This window comes from Amblyraja radiata, chromosome 32 (assembly GCF_010909765.2).
Source record: "Amblyraja radiata isolate CabotCenter1 chromosome 32, sAmbRad1.1.pri, whole genome shotgun sequence".
NCBI classification, from domain to species: domain Eukaryota; kingdom Metazoa; phylum Chordata; class Chondrichthyes; order Rajiformes; family Rajidae; genus Amblyraja; species Amblyraja radiata.
Window position 1 is genome coordinate 15,602,183 of NC_045987.1, and position 15,661 is coordinate 15,617,843.

General features: G+C 45.6%; 1 protein-coding gene across 4 annotated transcripts in view; it reads right to left on the reverse strand.

Moving 5' to 3' along the window:
• Positions 1-3,015: 3,015 nt before the first annotated feature.
• The window catches only part of LOC116990755, a 49,027-nt gene continuing 36,381 nt past the window's right edge, over positions 3,016-15,661 (reverse strand). For all 4 annotated transcript variants that reach the window (XM_033048695.1, XM_033048697.1, XM_033048698.1 and 1 more), the window contains 5 exons: positions 12,035-12,112; positions 10,715-10,957; positions 10,401-10,619; positions 8,626-8,703; positions 3,016-3,305 (listed from right to left, as the gene is read on the reverse strand). In XM_033048695.1, the coding sequence (XP_032904586.1) occupies positions 3,145-3,305; positions 8,626-8,703; positions 10,401-10,619; positions 10,715-10,957; positions 12,035-12,112 (779 nt within the window). In that variant the 3' untranslated portion in view covers positions 3,016-3,144. The remainder of the gene's footprint in view (positions 3,306-8,625; positions 8,704-10,400; positions 10,620-10,714; positions 10,958-12,034; positions 12,113-15,661) is intronic.

Sequence of the window (15,661 nt, forward strand, 5' to 3'; positions counted from 1 at the left end):
GCACTATCTCATCGTGCCATGGACCCAGATCACCTCCTCCATCAGACTATCAGCAGAGAGCAGAGGCCACCCCGACTGAAGTCCAGTCACCCCTTTGACCCACATGGAAACAATTCCTAGCATCCATCCAGCCAACTGAGACAAAAGCACACTGAATAGCCACCAAGTGGTCACAGAGTAGAAGGCAACCTCATCTCCATTTCACTACAGCTACATCTCCTCACCAGATAAAAGCTGTCCAGGAGCTGACCTCCCCAGAGGAGCATGGGTGAAGCTCAACAGACTTCGTACTGGGGTTGGGTGTTTCAATGCCAGCATGTGGAGATGGAGGCTCCGCCAGAGCCCAGCCTGTGAATACAGAGCAGAACAACAGACAGCCAACCATGTCATCTCTGGGTGCCCGCTCTGCCACCCACCAAATGAGCGCAGGGCCTGGCAGACATTGACGCAGAGACAACAACCTGGCTGCTCAACACCCGGCTTGAGATCTAACTATTCCTTTGGTTTATGTTTCATTCGCAAGAAGAAGAAGAAGAAGACTGGAAAATGTATCATTCTACTGTATAGAATGAAAAAGTAAAATACAAGTGTGTTGCATTAGAACAATGTCCAAGAGTCCCGAAAATCCGCAGTTCAGGACGGCATAGTCTTGAGGGTGCCGACCTATAAGACTTTTATTGTGTAAAACAGTCAATTGTTCCTATCTATGATGGGGTTTAGGAATATAATTTGATACCCACCCACATAAAGAAATTAGAACAAGTGAAAAATCTTGAAGCAAAACATTTCACAGATTGACTTAATAGTGAGTGGTAGAAAGACAGAAATATTCAGACAGGCAACATCATATTTTGGACCCTGGCACTAAAACCAGAACTGGCAACAGAGAGGGTGAGGTTGGGGGGGAAAGGAAATTAGGGATGAACAGTCACTTGTATGTGCTCACAGTGTATCCAACCTTATTATGATACTAGACCAAGTGCAGACCCGTTGAGTCTGTTCCCCCAACGTGCGGTTGTGGGGGGGGGGGGGGGGGGGGGAGGCGGCATGCAGCATCACACACTAACTACCCCCCCCTCCCGCACTCACGCTAATGGAGGGGAGGAGGGGGGAGAGAGAAGAGAGAGAGAGAGAGAGGGGGGTGGGAGGAGAGAGGGGGGGGAGAGGAGGATGAGGGGGGGGAGAGCGAGAGCGGGGGGCAGAGGAGAGGGGGGGAGAGGAAGCGAGGGGGGGAGAGGAGAGGGGTGGTAGAGGAGAGGGGGGGAGAGGGAAGATGGCGGGGACGAGGATCTGAGGGGGTTGGAGAGGGCGAGGGGGGCGAGAGGGAGAGGGCGGGTGAGAATGAGGGTGGGAGAGGTGGACTGAGGGGGGATGCGCGAGATGAGGGGGGGGAGAGGACGAGGGGGGGATAGGGGAGGCTGGGGAGAGGAGAGGGGGGGAAGAGGAGAGTGGGAGAGTAGATGGATAGGAGAGGGGTAGGGGGAGGAGAGGCGAGGGGGGGGGAGGAGCTGAGAGTGGAGGGGGAGGGAGAGGAGGGGGGAAGAGGAGAGGAGGGGGGGGGAGAGGGGAGGGGGCGTGAGGAGAGGGGGGGGAGAGGCGGGGGAAGGAGAGGAGGGCGGGGAGAGTGAGAGGAGGAGGGGGGAGAGGAGAGGAGGAGAGGGGGGGAGGAGAGGGGGGCGGAGGAGAGGGAGGGGGGGAGAGGAGAGGGAGGGGGGGAGAGGAGAGGGAGGGGGGAGAGGGAGGAGGGGGGGAGAGAGGAGAGGGAGGGGGGAGAGAGGAGATGGAGGAGGGGGGGGGGGGGGGGGGGAGAGAGGAGAGGGAGGGGGGAGAGAGAGAGCGTATTTTTACTTCAACCCAAACCCAAACAACCATTTGCAGGCAGTGCTTTTTTACCTCTAACCATATTTTCATTTTCAAACTAAATTAAGGGTACTTAAGGAGAGAGGGGGGGGGAGAGGAGAGGAGGAGAGGGGGGGGAGAGGAGAGGGAGGGGGGGAGAGGAGAGGGAGGGGAGGAGAGGGAGGGGGAGAGGAGAGGAGAGGGAGGGGGAGAGGAGAGGGAGGGGGGAGGAGATGGAGGAGGGGGAGGAGAGGAGAGGGGGAGAGGAGAGGGAGGGGGGAGATGAGAGGGAGGGGGGAGAGGAGAGGAGGGGGAGAGGAGAGGGAGGGGGGAGAGGAGAGGGGGGGAGAGGAGAGGGGGGGAGAGGAGAGGGGGGGGAAGGAGGGGGAGGGGAGAGGAGGGGAGAGTGGGGGGGGAGAGGAGAGAGAGGGGGGAGAGGAGATGGAGGAGGGGGGGGAGAGGAGATGGAGGAGGGTGGGGGGGGGAGAGGAGATGGAGGGGGGGGGGGGGGGGGAGAGGAGAGGGAGGGAGGGGAGAGAGAGTGCCTTTTTACTTCAACCCAAACTCAAACAACCATTTGCAGGCAGTGCTTTTTTACCTCTAACCATATTTTCATTTTCAAACCAAATTAAGGGTACTCACAGCGCTACAATACAATACAATACAATACAATACAATACAATTCAATTTATTGTCATTTGGACCCCTTGAGGTCCAAACGAAATGTCGTTTCTGCAGCCATACATTACAAACAAATAGACCCAAGACCCAACATAATTTACATAAACATCCATCACATTGCTGTGATGGAAGGCCAAAAAAACTTATGCTGTAGACATTTGTCAGTGTCATTCAAAGCTCTGATTGAGGCACACCATTTGCAGAGACTGATTGAGGCACACCACTTGCAGAGACTGATTGAGGCACACCACTTCCTGGTTTTATAGTCCCTCCCTCTCCCTCCAGCAGGGGCAGCAGAGAGAATGGGGAATGTTGTAAAAACATTAATATCTCTGTCAATTTTAATCGACGGGAAAAATCCTCGGCACACATGCGGCGGAGGGGGGCTCTGAGCGAGGTGGCCAAAAATGACGGCCGTAGGTGGCGGCGTACTCTCGGAAACCGCAGCACAGAAAGCCAAAACCGGTCAAGAACAGAGTTTTAGTAATGTAGATTATAGCGAAAGCCAATCAAATCCTGGAAATAAATTCTACTTAAAGCATTCATTAAATCTCAAATTACATTATTTGTGCTTTTTTTAGGACAGCTGCATTTGACAAGTGCCACACTCAACCGCCTTGGTCATTATTTACTGCGTGGTAAAACATTTTCCTTGAAGCAGCCAGGATTTGTGATGTTCCCTGGTGGATTGTAGACTGCCACCACAAAGAACATGCCTTTTCCATCCGTCGCATAACCCACGCCCAACTCTCTTGATGCCTTCCACACCAGCTGGGTGAAGTGCCCTGGAATCATAACAAAAAGAAAGAAGGACTTGCATTATCATAATCACACAGAATGAAAACAGGCCCTTCTGCCCACTGAGTCCATGCCAATTGACAGCCACATGTTTGCACTAATCTTTCATTAATCCCCACTTTTTCATTCCCCCTAAGAGCAGCATGGTGGCGTAGCGGTAGAGTTGCTGCCTTACAGCTCTTTCAGCGCCAGAGACACGGGTTTGATCCTGACTCCAGGTGCTGTCTGTACGGAGTTTGTACGTTCTTGCCTGTGATAGGTCGCTGAAATTTTCAACATGTTGAAAATTCAGCGGCGACCAGAAAGACGCTACGACTCTTTGGAGACCTCTCACGACCATAGGAGACCTCTCACGACCATATGAGAGGTCTCCTATTGCGTGAGAGGTCTCCAAAGAGTGGTAGCGTCTTTCTGATCGCCGCTGAATTTTCAACATGTTGAAAATTTCAGCGACCTATCACGGGTGCGGGCAGCCGCCTGTAAAGGTCGCGTAAGTGGGTCAGGCCCTTAAGGGTTTTGCACAGTGATCAATTAACCTACCAACTCACACATCTTTGGGATAATGGAGGAAATCCATGCAGGGACAGGGAGAACACATACATTCCGTGCAGCCAGCCGCAGCGGTCAGGATTGAACCCAGATCTCTGACGCTGTCTAGCCATGATACTCTGCTGCCCATATTATGTTTTTCACAACTCCAGAATGCCCCAATGCATTTTACAGCCTTTGAAGGGACTCCAGAAATGCAAGCACAGCAACAACATTGGAAAATCTAGTCCAAGAAAAGCAAGCTCTCAGAAACAGCAGCAAGAGCAAGAAGTCTGTTTTAGTAATCTTAGTGAAGTGTCAACCGGTTGGCATGGAATAATATCCCTCTGTGCTTCCAATATTGCCATGAAATCTTTGAGAATATCACAGACAGTTACAACAGTTATGACACAAAGGAGGCCTGTTGTGTCAATGCAGATTGAGAGTAATTGCTAGCTCAATCCCACTTCTCAGCTCTCGGTCTGCCGCTCCACAGCCAGGGCTCAAGGTGTTTACATTCAGATGCTTTTTTAATGTGTATTTCTTTTTTACTCTCCTCGATTGACTGACTATTCAACTGTTATTTTTTTCCCAACCCCTCCCCCTCCCCCTTGTAATCGTTTCACAAATTAAGTCAAATCTCTGTCCACCGGTTTCTGACCCCCCCCCCCCCCTACAAAGGGAAACACATTTGTTTACCATTTACTCCCTTAACCTCATTAAATTATATATCAGCCTCAATTATTCCAGCAACATGCCACATAGATTGTGAAAATCCCTTGGCGTGTCAGGAGGTGAGCCATTCACCACAGAATACCCAGTCTCTAACCTGCTCAAGTGCCATGTTTCTTTCTTCAAAGGAATCCCCACTGATATTGATATGTGCTGTCAGCAATGGTGAAACCATGCTCGGTAGATGGTCAGATTCTCTCTTGTTGGGGGTGGTCTTTGCCTGGTACTTATGTGATGCACAATCTACATCGAGAGCCCTGACTATGGAGCTACAAACTATCAGCCACTTACCAGCCTATTCCTGACTGTTGCCTCAGTCTTCATGGAGAGGCGCGGATTGCTTCATTTGGTGAGTTGGAATTAAATATTTTACAGTTATCGGTGAAGATCCGCACTTGCGACATTATTATAGAAGGAAGGTCATTGATGAAGCAGGTGGAGGTGGCTGGGCTCACAGCTACCTGACTCAGATCCAACCAAACTTACTGGTCTACTTCCAAAGCCTCAGGTCACGGGGTGAATCATCCGTGGAAGTATAACCAAGTCTAAATCTGAAATATTATCTGAGACTCAAAACACTGCACTACTTTTGTTACACCCATGACTGCGGCAAAGCACAGCTACAATGCCATCTTTGAATTGGCCATGACACCATTGTGGTTGGCCGGGTCATGGGTAGTGATGAATCAGTGAACAGGAGAGCGATAGAATGCTTGGTTGAGTAATGCCTCTCGCTCAATATCAACAAAACTAAGGGACTAATCATTGACTTCAGAAAGAGGGCGTCAGGAGACCACTTGCCAGTTTTCAAAGGTGGGTTGGTGGTGGAGAGAGTAAGTAGCTCCAAATTTCTGGACATTAACTTCTTAGATGACCTGTCTTGGATCCAACACATAGATATAATTATGGAGAAGATGCACCAGCGACTTCACTTTCTTTGAAGTTTAAAAGGATTCGGCAGGTCAACAAACTTCAACATATGCTTATTAAAAAGTACCCTGACTGGTTGCATTGTGGCATGGAATGGCAATTCCAATACACAATAATGCAAGAAGGTTGCAGAGAATGATGGATTCACCACAGTCCATCACGGGCACAGCTCACCCACCATCAAAAGTATCTACATGAAGCTTCTACCATTGAGGATCCCCACCTTCCATGTAAGGCTCTCATCTCACTGCTATCATCGGACAAGAGGTACAGAAGCCTTAAGTCCCACACCACCAGGTTCAGGAACAGCTATTTTCTTGCAACAGTAGGGTTCTTGAACTGACCTGCACAACCCTAATCCTACCTCAGCAACTGAACACTATGGACCACCTCTTGCACCACCCTGGACTTGTTTCCCAATTGTGCTTTGTACTGATGCCTTGTCTTTGTGCAGTCTCTTTTTTCACTGTCTTGCAGAATGTATAATTTGTTTTGTACAGTATGTTGTCTGTATTAATGTGCCTGCGATGCTGCTGCAGGGTGACGCAGTGGCGCAGCTGGTAGTGCTGCTGCCTCACAGCGCCAGAGACACAGGTTTGACCCTAATCTCTGGTGCGGTCTGTGCAGAGTGTGCACCTTCTTCCTGTGACCACGTGGGTTTCCTCCGGGTGGTCTGGTTTCCTCCCACATCCTAAAAAAAGTATGAGTGTGTAGTTTATTTGTCCAATGTAAAATTGCCCCCAGTGTGTAGGGAGTGGATGAGAAAGTGGGGTAATATAGAACTAATGTGAATGGGTCGGCATGGACTTGATGGGCTGAAGGGCCTGTTTCCATGCTTTATTTCTAAACATAAGTACGGTGCAGTACAGGTACAATGAAAATCTTTAGTGTAGTTTAGAGGTATAGCATGGAACCAGGCCCTCCAGCCAACCATAGACCACCTGTTCATACTGTTTTTATGTTATCCCACTCTCTCATCCACTCTCTATACACCTGGGTAAATTTACAGAGGCCAATTAAACTACAAACACGCATGTCTTTGGTATGTGGGAGGAGACTGGCGCACCTGGAGGAAACCCGCGTGGTCACAGGGAGTAAGTGCAAACTCCACACAGACAGAACCTGAGGTCAGGATCGAACCTAAGTCTCTGGAGGTGTGAGGCAGCAGCTCACCCTGCTGTAGCGCTGTGTTGTCCTTATAATAATAATAATAATAATAACTTTATTTATAAAGCACTTTAAACAACTGCAGTTACCACAAAGTGCTGTACATGAGAACTCATGAACAAAAAGCTATTACAAACAATTAAAAACCATTAAAAACCGTAAAACGAAGGACTATAAAAAACACACTAAAAATTAAAAGACATTAAAAGCACTAAGAACAGGAGCAATGCCTCAGCCAGTGTCGAAAGCCAAAGAATAAAAATGTGTTTTTAGGGAGGATTTGAAGATGGACAGTGAGGGGGCCTGTCTGATGTGCAGCGGCAAGGTGTTCCAGAGTGCCGGAGCAGCAACAGAAAAGGCTCTATCCCCTCTGAGCTTCCGCTTAGACCTTGGTACCTCAAGGAGCAGCTGATCAGCTGACCTGAGGCACCGGGCAGGAGCATATAGGTGGAGCAGCTCAGAGAGGTAAGGCGGGGCGAGCCCATTCAACGATTTAAAAACAAATAAAAGAATTTTGAAATGAACTCGAAAGTGCACTGGGAGCCAGTGAAGGGAGGCCAAAATTGGCGTAATGTGCTCCCTCTTTCGAGTTCCGGTCAAAAGGCGAGCGGCAGTATTTTGAACAAGCTGGAGACGAGCCAATGAAGCTCGTGCGACTCCAGACTAGAGTGCGTTACAGTAATCCAGCCTAGATGTAATAAAGGCATGGATTACTGTTTCAAAATGCTCCCGCTCGAGAATGGGCTTCACCTTTGCCAGCTTCCTTAGGTGAAGGAAGCTGGACTTAACCACCGCACCTATTTGTTTATCTAGTTTAAAATCACCGTCCATCCTAAAACCCAGGTTCAAGACGGTTGGCTTTACAGACAATGCCAGTGGACCCAAGTCAACAAAGGGAGGTTCACGGCAGCCATTGGGGCCAAACAAAATCACCTCTGTCTTCTCTTCATTAAGTCCCAGAAAGTTTAAGGCCATCCAGGACTTAATGTCCTCAAGACAAGACAGAAGTGATTTTAGAGAATAGTCGTCTTCTTTCCTGAGTGGCATATATAACTGGCTATCATCTGCATAAAAGTGAAAGGAGATGCCATGCCTTCTTAAAATTGAGCCCAGAGGAAGTAGGTATAAAGAGAAGAGCAGGGGCCCTAAAATTGAGCCCTGTGGAACCCCATATACCAAGGGAGTGGAGGAGGATTCAAAGCCAGCAAGGCATACACGCATGGTTCTGTCTGCCAGATAGGACCTGAACCATCCCAGGGCACTGCCACAAATGCCCACTTGATGCTGTAATCGGGAAATTAAAATTCCATGGTCCACTGTATCGAAGGCGGCAGATAGGTCCAGCAAGACAAGAACCACATAATTACCTGAGTCGTTTGCCAGGAGGATGTTGTTGAAGACCCTTAGCAGAGCCGACTCTGTGCTATGCATAGCCTTGAATCCAGACTGGAAAACCTCCCGAATATTGTGCTCATCCAGGAAGAGTTTCAGCTGCGCATAAACTACCTTCTCCATGATCTTAGAGATAAAAGGCAACTTGGAGATCGGCCTAAAATTGGCCAGATCAGTTTGATCCAGGCCTGGTTTCTTAAGTAGTGGTTGCACTACAGCATGTTTAAAATTTATGGGGACAACCCCAGAACACAATGTCCTTATGCATTTGACTTGAATATTTGAACATTTGACTTGAATATATTGTCTGATTTGATTTCCAGCACAAGGCTTGTGCAACTCTGAATTGTATCCCCCTGGACAAGCAAGATGCAGCTGCCTCCTACAGAGATAGTGGAGTAAAAACTGTGACTGTGGTCATCAAACTTAAACAACCAACTCCAGTATAAAATTGTGGCCAATAGGCTGCTTTGTGAGAGATGGTGACCATGATGCAGTAATAACCATTGCCATTAAATGGATTTCTAATTTCAGTCCATAACACTCAGATAGACATACCTGTCTCACTGTGAAATCCGGGAGATTTGAAGTCATATTTCTTGATTTCATTGTACCACGATTCACTCGCATCTGCCCCTGAAAGAAATAAAAAAAGATATTTCATCCATTCACACTGTTCATTTTGACTCTGCATGTAGATCAAATGGCGATTTTTCAAATCTTGTACCTTTCCAAAGCTCAACCGTTTGTTGCTTCACAACAAAAATGAACAAGGCTGTACCCAGAGTGAAAATGTACAGGGATCTGACTGCTGTTCTCAAACCTGGAGCCTTGGAAACATTACAGTAGAAACGGGTGAGTCCTGAAGCTAGCTCTATCCGCTGATACTTGCCTCGATTCCCATGTCTTCTGATTCTCTTGGTGCACAATAATCTATTGATCTCAACTTTACATTGACCCAGCCACTGAGAATTCATGATCTCAGATCCGTGATATACGATTCTATTCCTGAAGAAACGTTCCATTTCAGTTTGAGATGGCTGTGACTGAAACTGTGGTCCTGGTTTAGATATGTTCTAGCTGGACTCCTCTGTCCTCTTCCCACTTCCCAAAGACGTGCTGATTAGTAGGTCAGTTGGTTTTTGTAAATTGCTCCAAGAGGAGCTGGTGGTAGAATATGGGAAGAATGACGGGAATGTGGGGAGAATAGATGGGAATGAGTGACCGATTAGCAAATGGGTGCTTGATGGTTTGTGTGGGTTCAGTGGGCCGAACTTATGAAATGACTCTACCGTTCAAGACTCGAATGTGCACATAGCAATGTCAAATCTGAAAGCCTATTTCCAAAAGAACCACAAATGTACAAAGTAACTGAGGGAATGGTCCAATGCATTGCCAAGCATACAATTAGTTAGCATTACTCTCTGTTGTATAAATGTGGACATGGGCACCACTTTTGTCCCAGAGATAAGCCATTGTGTCACCTTTGTGGTGTTGAAGGGTTGATGAGAAAGTACATTTTATTAAATAACAAAAGGACATCAGTGGGTCAGGCAGCATCTGTGGCGGGAAATGGGCAGACAACGTTTGGGTATTTCAGTCTGAATAAGGGTCCCAACCTGAAACCTCGTCTGCCCATTTCTCTCCACAGATGCCGAGTTCCTCTAGTGGTTAGATTTTTACCCAAGATTCCAGCATCTGCAGTCTCGTGCTTCTGCACATGTTTTTAGTTTAAATTCTCACTGTGAAAATGCATAATTACAGAGGATAGAATGCCTCTAAGCATCAGATTTAACATGAGAGGTGCGAGATTTAATAGTAACCTTAGAGCATTTTTTTCAACACAGTGGGTATATGGAGTGAACTACCAGAGAAGGTAGTTGAGGCAGGTCAATAAGAACATTTAAATGACATTTGGACAGGTACATGGATAGGAAAGGTTTAGAGGAAATGGGCCAAACATGGGCAGGTGGGACTAGCGGGATGGGGCATTTTGGTCGGCATGGGCAAGTTGGGTTGAAGGGCGTTATTTCCGTGTTGTATGACTTAGTAATCCCTCTTTCCTCAATACTTAAATTTACTGTTTAACACAGGTCATTACTATTCATTAATACACTATTACTAGTTATAGCATATACCCTATTACTAACTCATAGTTAACTCTTCCCATCGCCCCCATGAGTGATCACTTCAGGGAGTCTGTGCTTTGACCCCAAGAGGTCATTCTGAGGCCTCAGGTGCCTGACTAGCAGAGGCCACTCTGAGCTGGTACCATTAACTCTGAGAAGCTCTATCAGTGCAGAATATCGCGCGGTTTTTAATCAGCTCGATACCTGTAGGTGTCGCTTTGTTGCTGCTCCATTTGAACCAGATGTTTTCCCCATACTTTGTGTCACTGTGCTGGAGGGTTTTGATAGTGACAAGATGCTCAGCCCATTTCTGTGCTTCTGCAGAGAGTTCAGGGTTAACCTGGAGCGGAGGTGACTGGTGTCGGGCTCGTAAAGAGTTGTGCTCTTTAAGCAACTCAGCGATAAAAGCATTATTTTCATTATCTGTAAAACACCCGTTGTTGATTGGCATGTTTCCAAAGATCACATTGACACATTGTTAATTTGTGAAATGGAGATAAAATGATCAGAATTTGTACCTGAAGTTGCTGCCATGTTACTTCTTTCTGGAGTGCGTGATTTATTGACATTCTCCCTGTGGGCGGTCTCACCCTTCTCCATCTTACTGCCAGTGGGCAAGACATTTTTATCAAAGTAGCCTGGATTGGTGATGTTACCGGCCGGGTCGAACTGTGCAACCACGACAGTGAGACCTTTGCCGTCAGATGCCAGGCCAACTCCCATCTCCTTGGAGTCTCTCCAGACCAGCTGTGTGAAATGACCTGGGGAGAGCAAGATTCGAGTGATGTACAACGGCACAGTGCAATGTGGTCTGTAGATGATATCTAATGTGTTCTGCCATCGCAACCTGTGGTCTATGGGAAAAACCCGTCTCCCATCCACTGTAAACATGAGGTCATAGAAAACACCACTGGTCACTTCTGACCAGAGACTCAACCCAACCTTGCAATACTGCAAAAAAAATGACACCAAGTGTTGGAGTAACTCAGTAGGTCTGGAGAAAATGGTAGGTGACATTATGAGTAGTCTGAGTATGATACCGACCCAAATCGTCACCTATCCATGTACTCCAGGGATGCTGCCGAATCTGCTTAATCCAGCACTTTGTGTCTTTTTTTGTAAACCAGCATCTGTTATTCCTTGTTTTTCACATGACAGCAGCTGTAAGAACAAGTCAGAAGCTGGGCACCTTATAGAGAAAAATCAGTGGTCGATGTGGACCTGGTGGACCAAAGGGCCTGTTTCCATGCTGTATCTCACTAAACTCTAAATTCCCTGACTCTGGAAGGCCATCAACAAGGAACAAGTCAGGAATGTGACAATGGGATAATCGCCACTTGCTTGGATGAGTGTAATGTTTTCAGAATCATAGAAACGTACAACAGAAACGGGCCCTCATGTGACCTTAATGCTAATCCCATTTTTGTGCATTAGTCCCATATCCTTTTAGACTTTTCCTCTCCACGTACCTACCCAAATACTTTCCGATGTAATTGTATCTATCTTCACCATGTCCTCTTGCAGCTTGTTCCAGATATTCATCACCCTCCATCCCCTCAGACCTCCTATAAGTTAATTCTCTCTCACCTTAAACCCATTGTCCCTAATGCATGAGTACAATCAAGGCATTACACAAGCAGAACAGTTAGTGCAAAGAGAAAAATATCAGAGGGCAAAATATAGTGTTACAGCATTATAGCATTACGGTTACAGAGAAAGCACAGATTTTTAAAAGTGCAAGTTTCACTATGAGGTAGGTTGGGAGATCAGGACTACACCCTTATTTTATGAGCTTTCTCTGCTATCATTACAAACAACTGGGTTTATCAATAACCTACCACAATTCTTCTGAAATCCAGGAGAAGAAAAATCATATGTTTTTATTTCATTGTACCAGTAGTCAGCAACGTCCTGTCCTGTAAACAGTGAACAGTGGTCAGTGCAAACAAACAAGGGCAATGCTCATGGATATCACTGCCAGCAATGATGCAAACAACTACTTAACAATAAAATGTTAGCATCAACTTCTGTTACAACAAAATTAGAATAAACTCCAGGCACAGTAAATTCCTCATGTCAACCTGCTGTCACAACAAAATGTCACTGGAATATACTTGATACATTAAACATACGTAATAATGATCTGTTATTATTACTTATTGATGTGATAAATTAAAAGGAAAACTAGGAAAAGCAGCACCAAAGATTTACTTGGAAAAACAGAGTTTAAGTTTCCACCCACAGAAACACTCTTGACTGATAGCAAAAGGCAACTAAACAATTACAATCATTTTGCTGAATGAATGCTGCATGGAGTTTTCAAAATGTATATGGGTTTCTGTTATAATATAATGGGGGCATATTGGTTACTGGCTAATCCCATTTGCTGTAAGATACCTTGGGCAGTGGATAGTGGTGAACTAATTTAGGAGAGTAAAAATGAAACAGGTCTGAAGAAGGATCCTGACGCAATACGTCACCTATCCATTTTTTCCAGAGATGCTGCCTGACCCGCTGAGTTACTCCAGCATTTGGTGTCTATCTTTGAAAAATAAAGGTGGGAATGGGGCAAAAGTGTTGTTTGTGCTCGTATGGGAAAAAATAAATAAATCTGAAGAAATTATTAATGAGATGTTTGAGCTGGTCTGTAAATACTGCAGAGATATGCAATGTGGAAAGTAAGTGTGCAAGATTTCATAAAACCATTTCAATGCTTGCAATACACAAATTAAAAGAAAGTAGTCTTAATTTCTGGTACAGATATCGATAAGAAAAAAATTAAACTAAAAGTAAAAGAAAGCACAAATTTCTTCAGAGTCCATACTGAATCAAGTGCAAGGAGAACAGATGCACTGCTTGGTAAAAGAGTCCCTGCAGTGAAAATACCGTCGCATGGACCTCAGCTTTGCAGGAGATAACTTGACAACACCACTTGCAGGATTAGCAAAAAATTACAAGCTATTGCTCTTGATGGAATACTTGGGACACACGATGATCTGGCCGGAAATGCCCTGGTTATGTTCCAGGATAAGAATGAAAATAGAGGAAAATGCTCTCGTGGCCGATGTGGAAATTCTGCTGATTGAGGTTTTAAATATTCACAGTTATTATTCCCAATTCTACACTTTATAGAGACTGAAGCATCTATAGACTGAAATTTAAGAATACCTGATTTTGTAAAAAACCAGGAATTACACTCCACCCTCGTTCTCATGGACCTCTTTATAATGGATTTTGGATATAGAGGAACAAACTGTTGTAACTGAGGCATCCGTTCATATTAGGAACAAAGAACCGAGTTTGTTGTTTCATTGAATGACCACTAGGTGGTTGGAGCGAATCTTGTCTCAGTCTATGTTTATTTACAATTTTTTAAGTATTATGTATTTTGTGTCCTTTCCTGTTTATTGCATGTCTTGTTTAGTGTATGTGGGTGGACAGGGTGCTGAATAAGACATTTGGAATACTTGCCTTCATTGGGAAGAGTATTGAGCACAAAAGATGAGACAAACTGCTCTCACCCCAACCATGGACTGTTTACCCTCCTACCATCCGGGAGGCGCTACAGGTCTCTCCGTTGCCGAACCAGCAGGTCCAGGAACAGCTTCTTCCCGGCGGCTGTCACTCTACTCAACAACGTACCTCGGTGACTGCCAATCACCCCCCCACCCCCCGGACACTTATTATCACTTATTATTATTTATTTAAATCATTTGCTATGTCGCTCTTCCAGGGAGATGCTAAATGCATTTCGTTGTCTCTGTACTGTACACTGACAATGACAATTAAAATTGAATCTGAATCTGAATCTGAATCATGATGCAGCTGTACAAATTATTTTTTGAAACTCATTTATATTCCTCCCAAGCACTCACAATCCAGTTTAGTTTAGTTGGAAAGCTGATATTCGATCCCCTCAGCCAAATTGTGCTGGTGTATTGGCTTATTGCTGTCATATGGATCGAGATACCACGAAAAACTTTGTTTTGCATGTGATCCAGGTACATAATCCATACATGATTACATTCAAACCAGATATGCAAAGAGGGAAAGGAAACAGATTGCAGAATATAAACTTACAGCTTCAGAGAAAATGCAAAAAAAAGTACAAGGGTTACATCAAAGTTGATTGGGAGATGTGAGTACATTCTTAACTTATGAGCGGTTCGTTCAAGAATCCAATAACAGCAGAGAAGAAGCTGTTCTTGAACCTGATGGTAGTGCTTTCAAGCTTTTGCATATTCTGCCTAATGGGAGTGGGGAATAAAGGGAATGATTAGGGTGTGAGTGATCCTAGATTATGTTGGCTGCTTTCCCAAGGCAGTGTGAGTTGTCAATAGAGTCAATGGAAGAGATCAGGCAGGTTTGCGTGATATGCGGGGCTGCGTTCACAACTCTGTGATTTCTTGCGGTGCATCAGTAGAGATTGGTAAGAGCCTTTGAAGATATGCTGAATTTCTTTAGTCTTCTGAGGAAGTATAGGCATTGGTTTGCTTTCTTGCCGCAATGACAATGTGAATGGACCAAAACACATTGTTGGTGATTTTTACAAGAGGAACTTGAGGCTCTCAAGCATCTTCACTTCAGCACTATTGAAGTGCTACACCCCTCTTTCTGAAGTCCATGGCTAGCTCCTTCGTTTTGGTGACATTTAGGGAGAAGTTGTTTTCTTGGTATCATGTTGCTAAACTTTTGATCACCTTCCGTCTCGTCATTGTCCGAGATCCGGCTCACTACAGATCGTAAATATACATGGGGAACTACTAAGGCCCAAGAAAAATCCCTGCTTACCCCAGCAGTCACAGCCTGTTAGCCTGAGAAGGTCTGCTTATTCTCATGCTTTGCTTTGTGTGATAACCAATTCTCAATCCATGTCATCAATCTTAACAATCACCCTTCCTTGAGGGACTTTATCAAATGCCCACTGAAAATCTAAATACATCACATCCACCTGCTCCTCCTTTTCTATTCCACTGGTCGCATCTTTAAAGAACCAGCAGATTCGTTAAACCCAATTTATCTTATATAAGTCCATAAACAAGGACCAACAGATGCTGGTTTACAAAAAAACACAAAAAAACTGCTGAGGTAACTCAACGAGTCGGGCAGCATCTCTGGACGACATGGATATATGACGTTTCAGTTTGGGATCCTACTTCAGACTGATTGTGTGTGAGGGGAGAAAGCTGCAAAGGAGGAGGGGCAGGGCAAATCCTGGTGAGTTACACAGGTGAGGGGGGGGGGGGGGGGGGGTTGATATGTAGAAAGATGAACAAAGGCAGAGATGAAAAGACAAAAGTTGTGAGATAAGGATAGAAGTACGAATTGTGAAGCCAGGGGAAAGGGGAGAAATGTGTGCACACCTAGGTGGGACACAAGAAAGAAAGGGGATGTGGAAGTGGGGAGAGGTTGGGGGGGGGGGGGGGAGAAGGATGTTAGTTGCCTAAAATTGGAGAATTAAAATA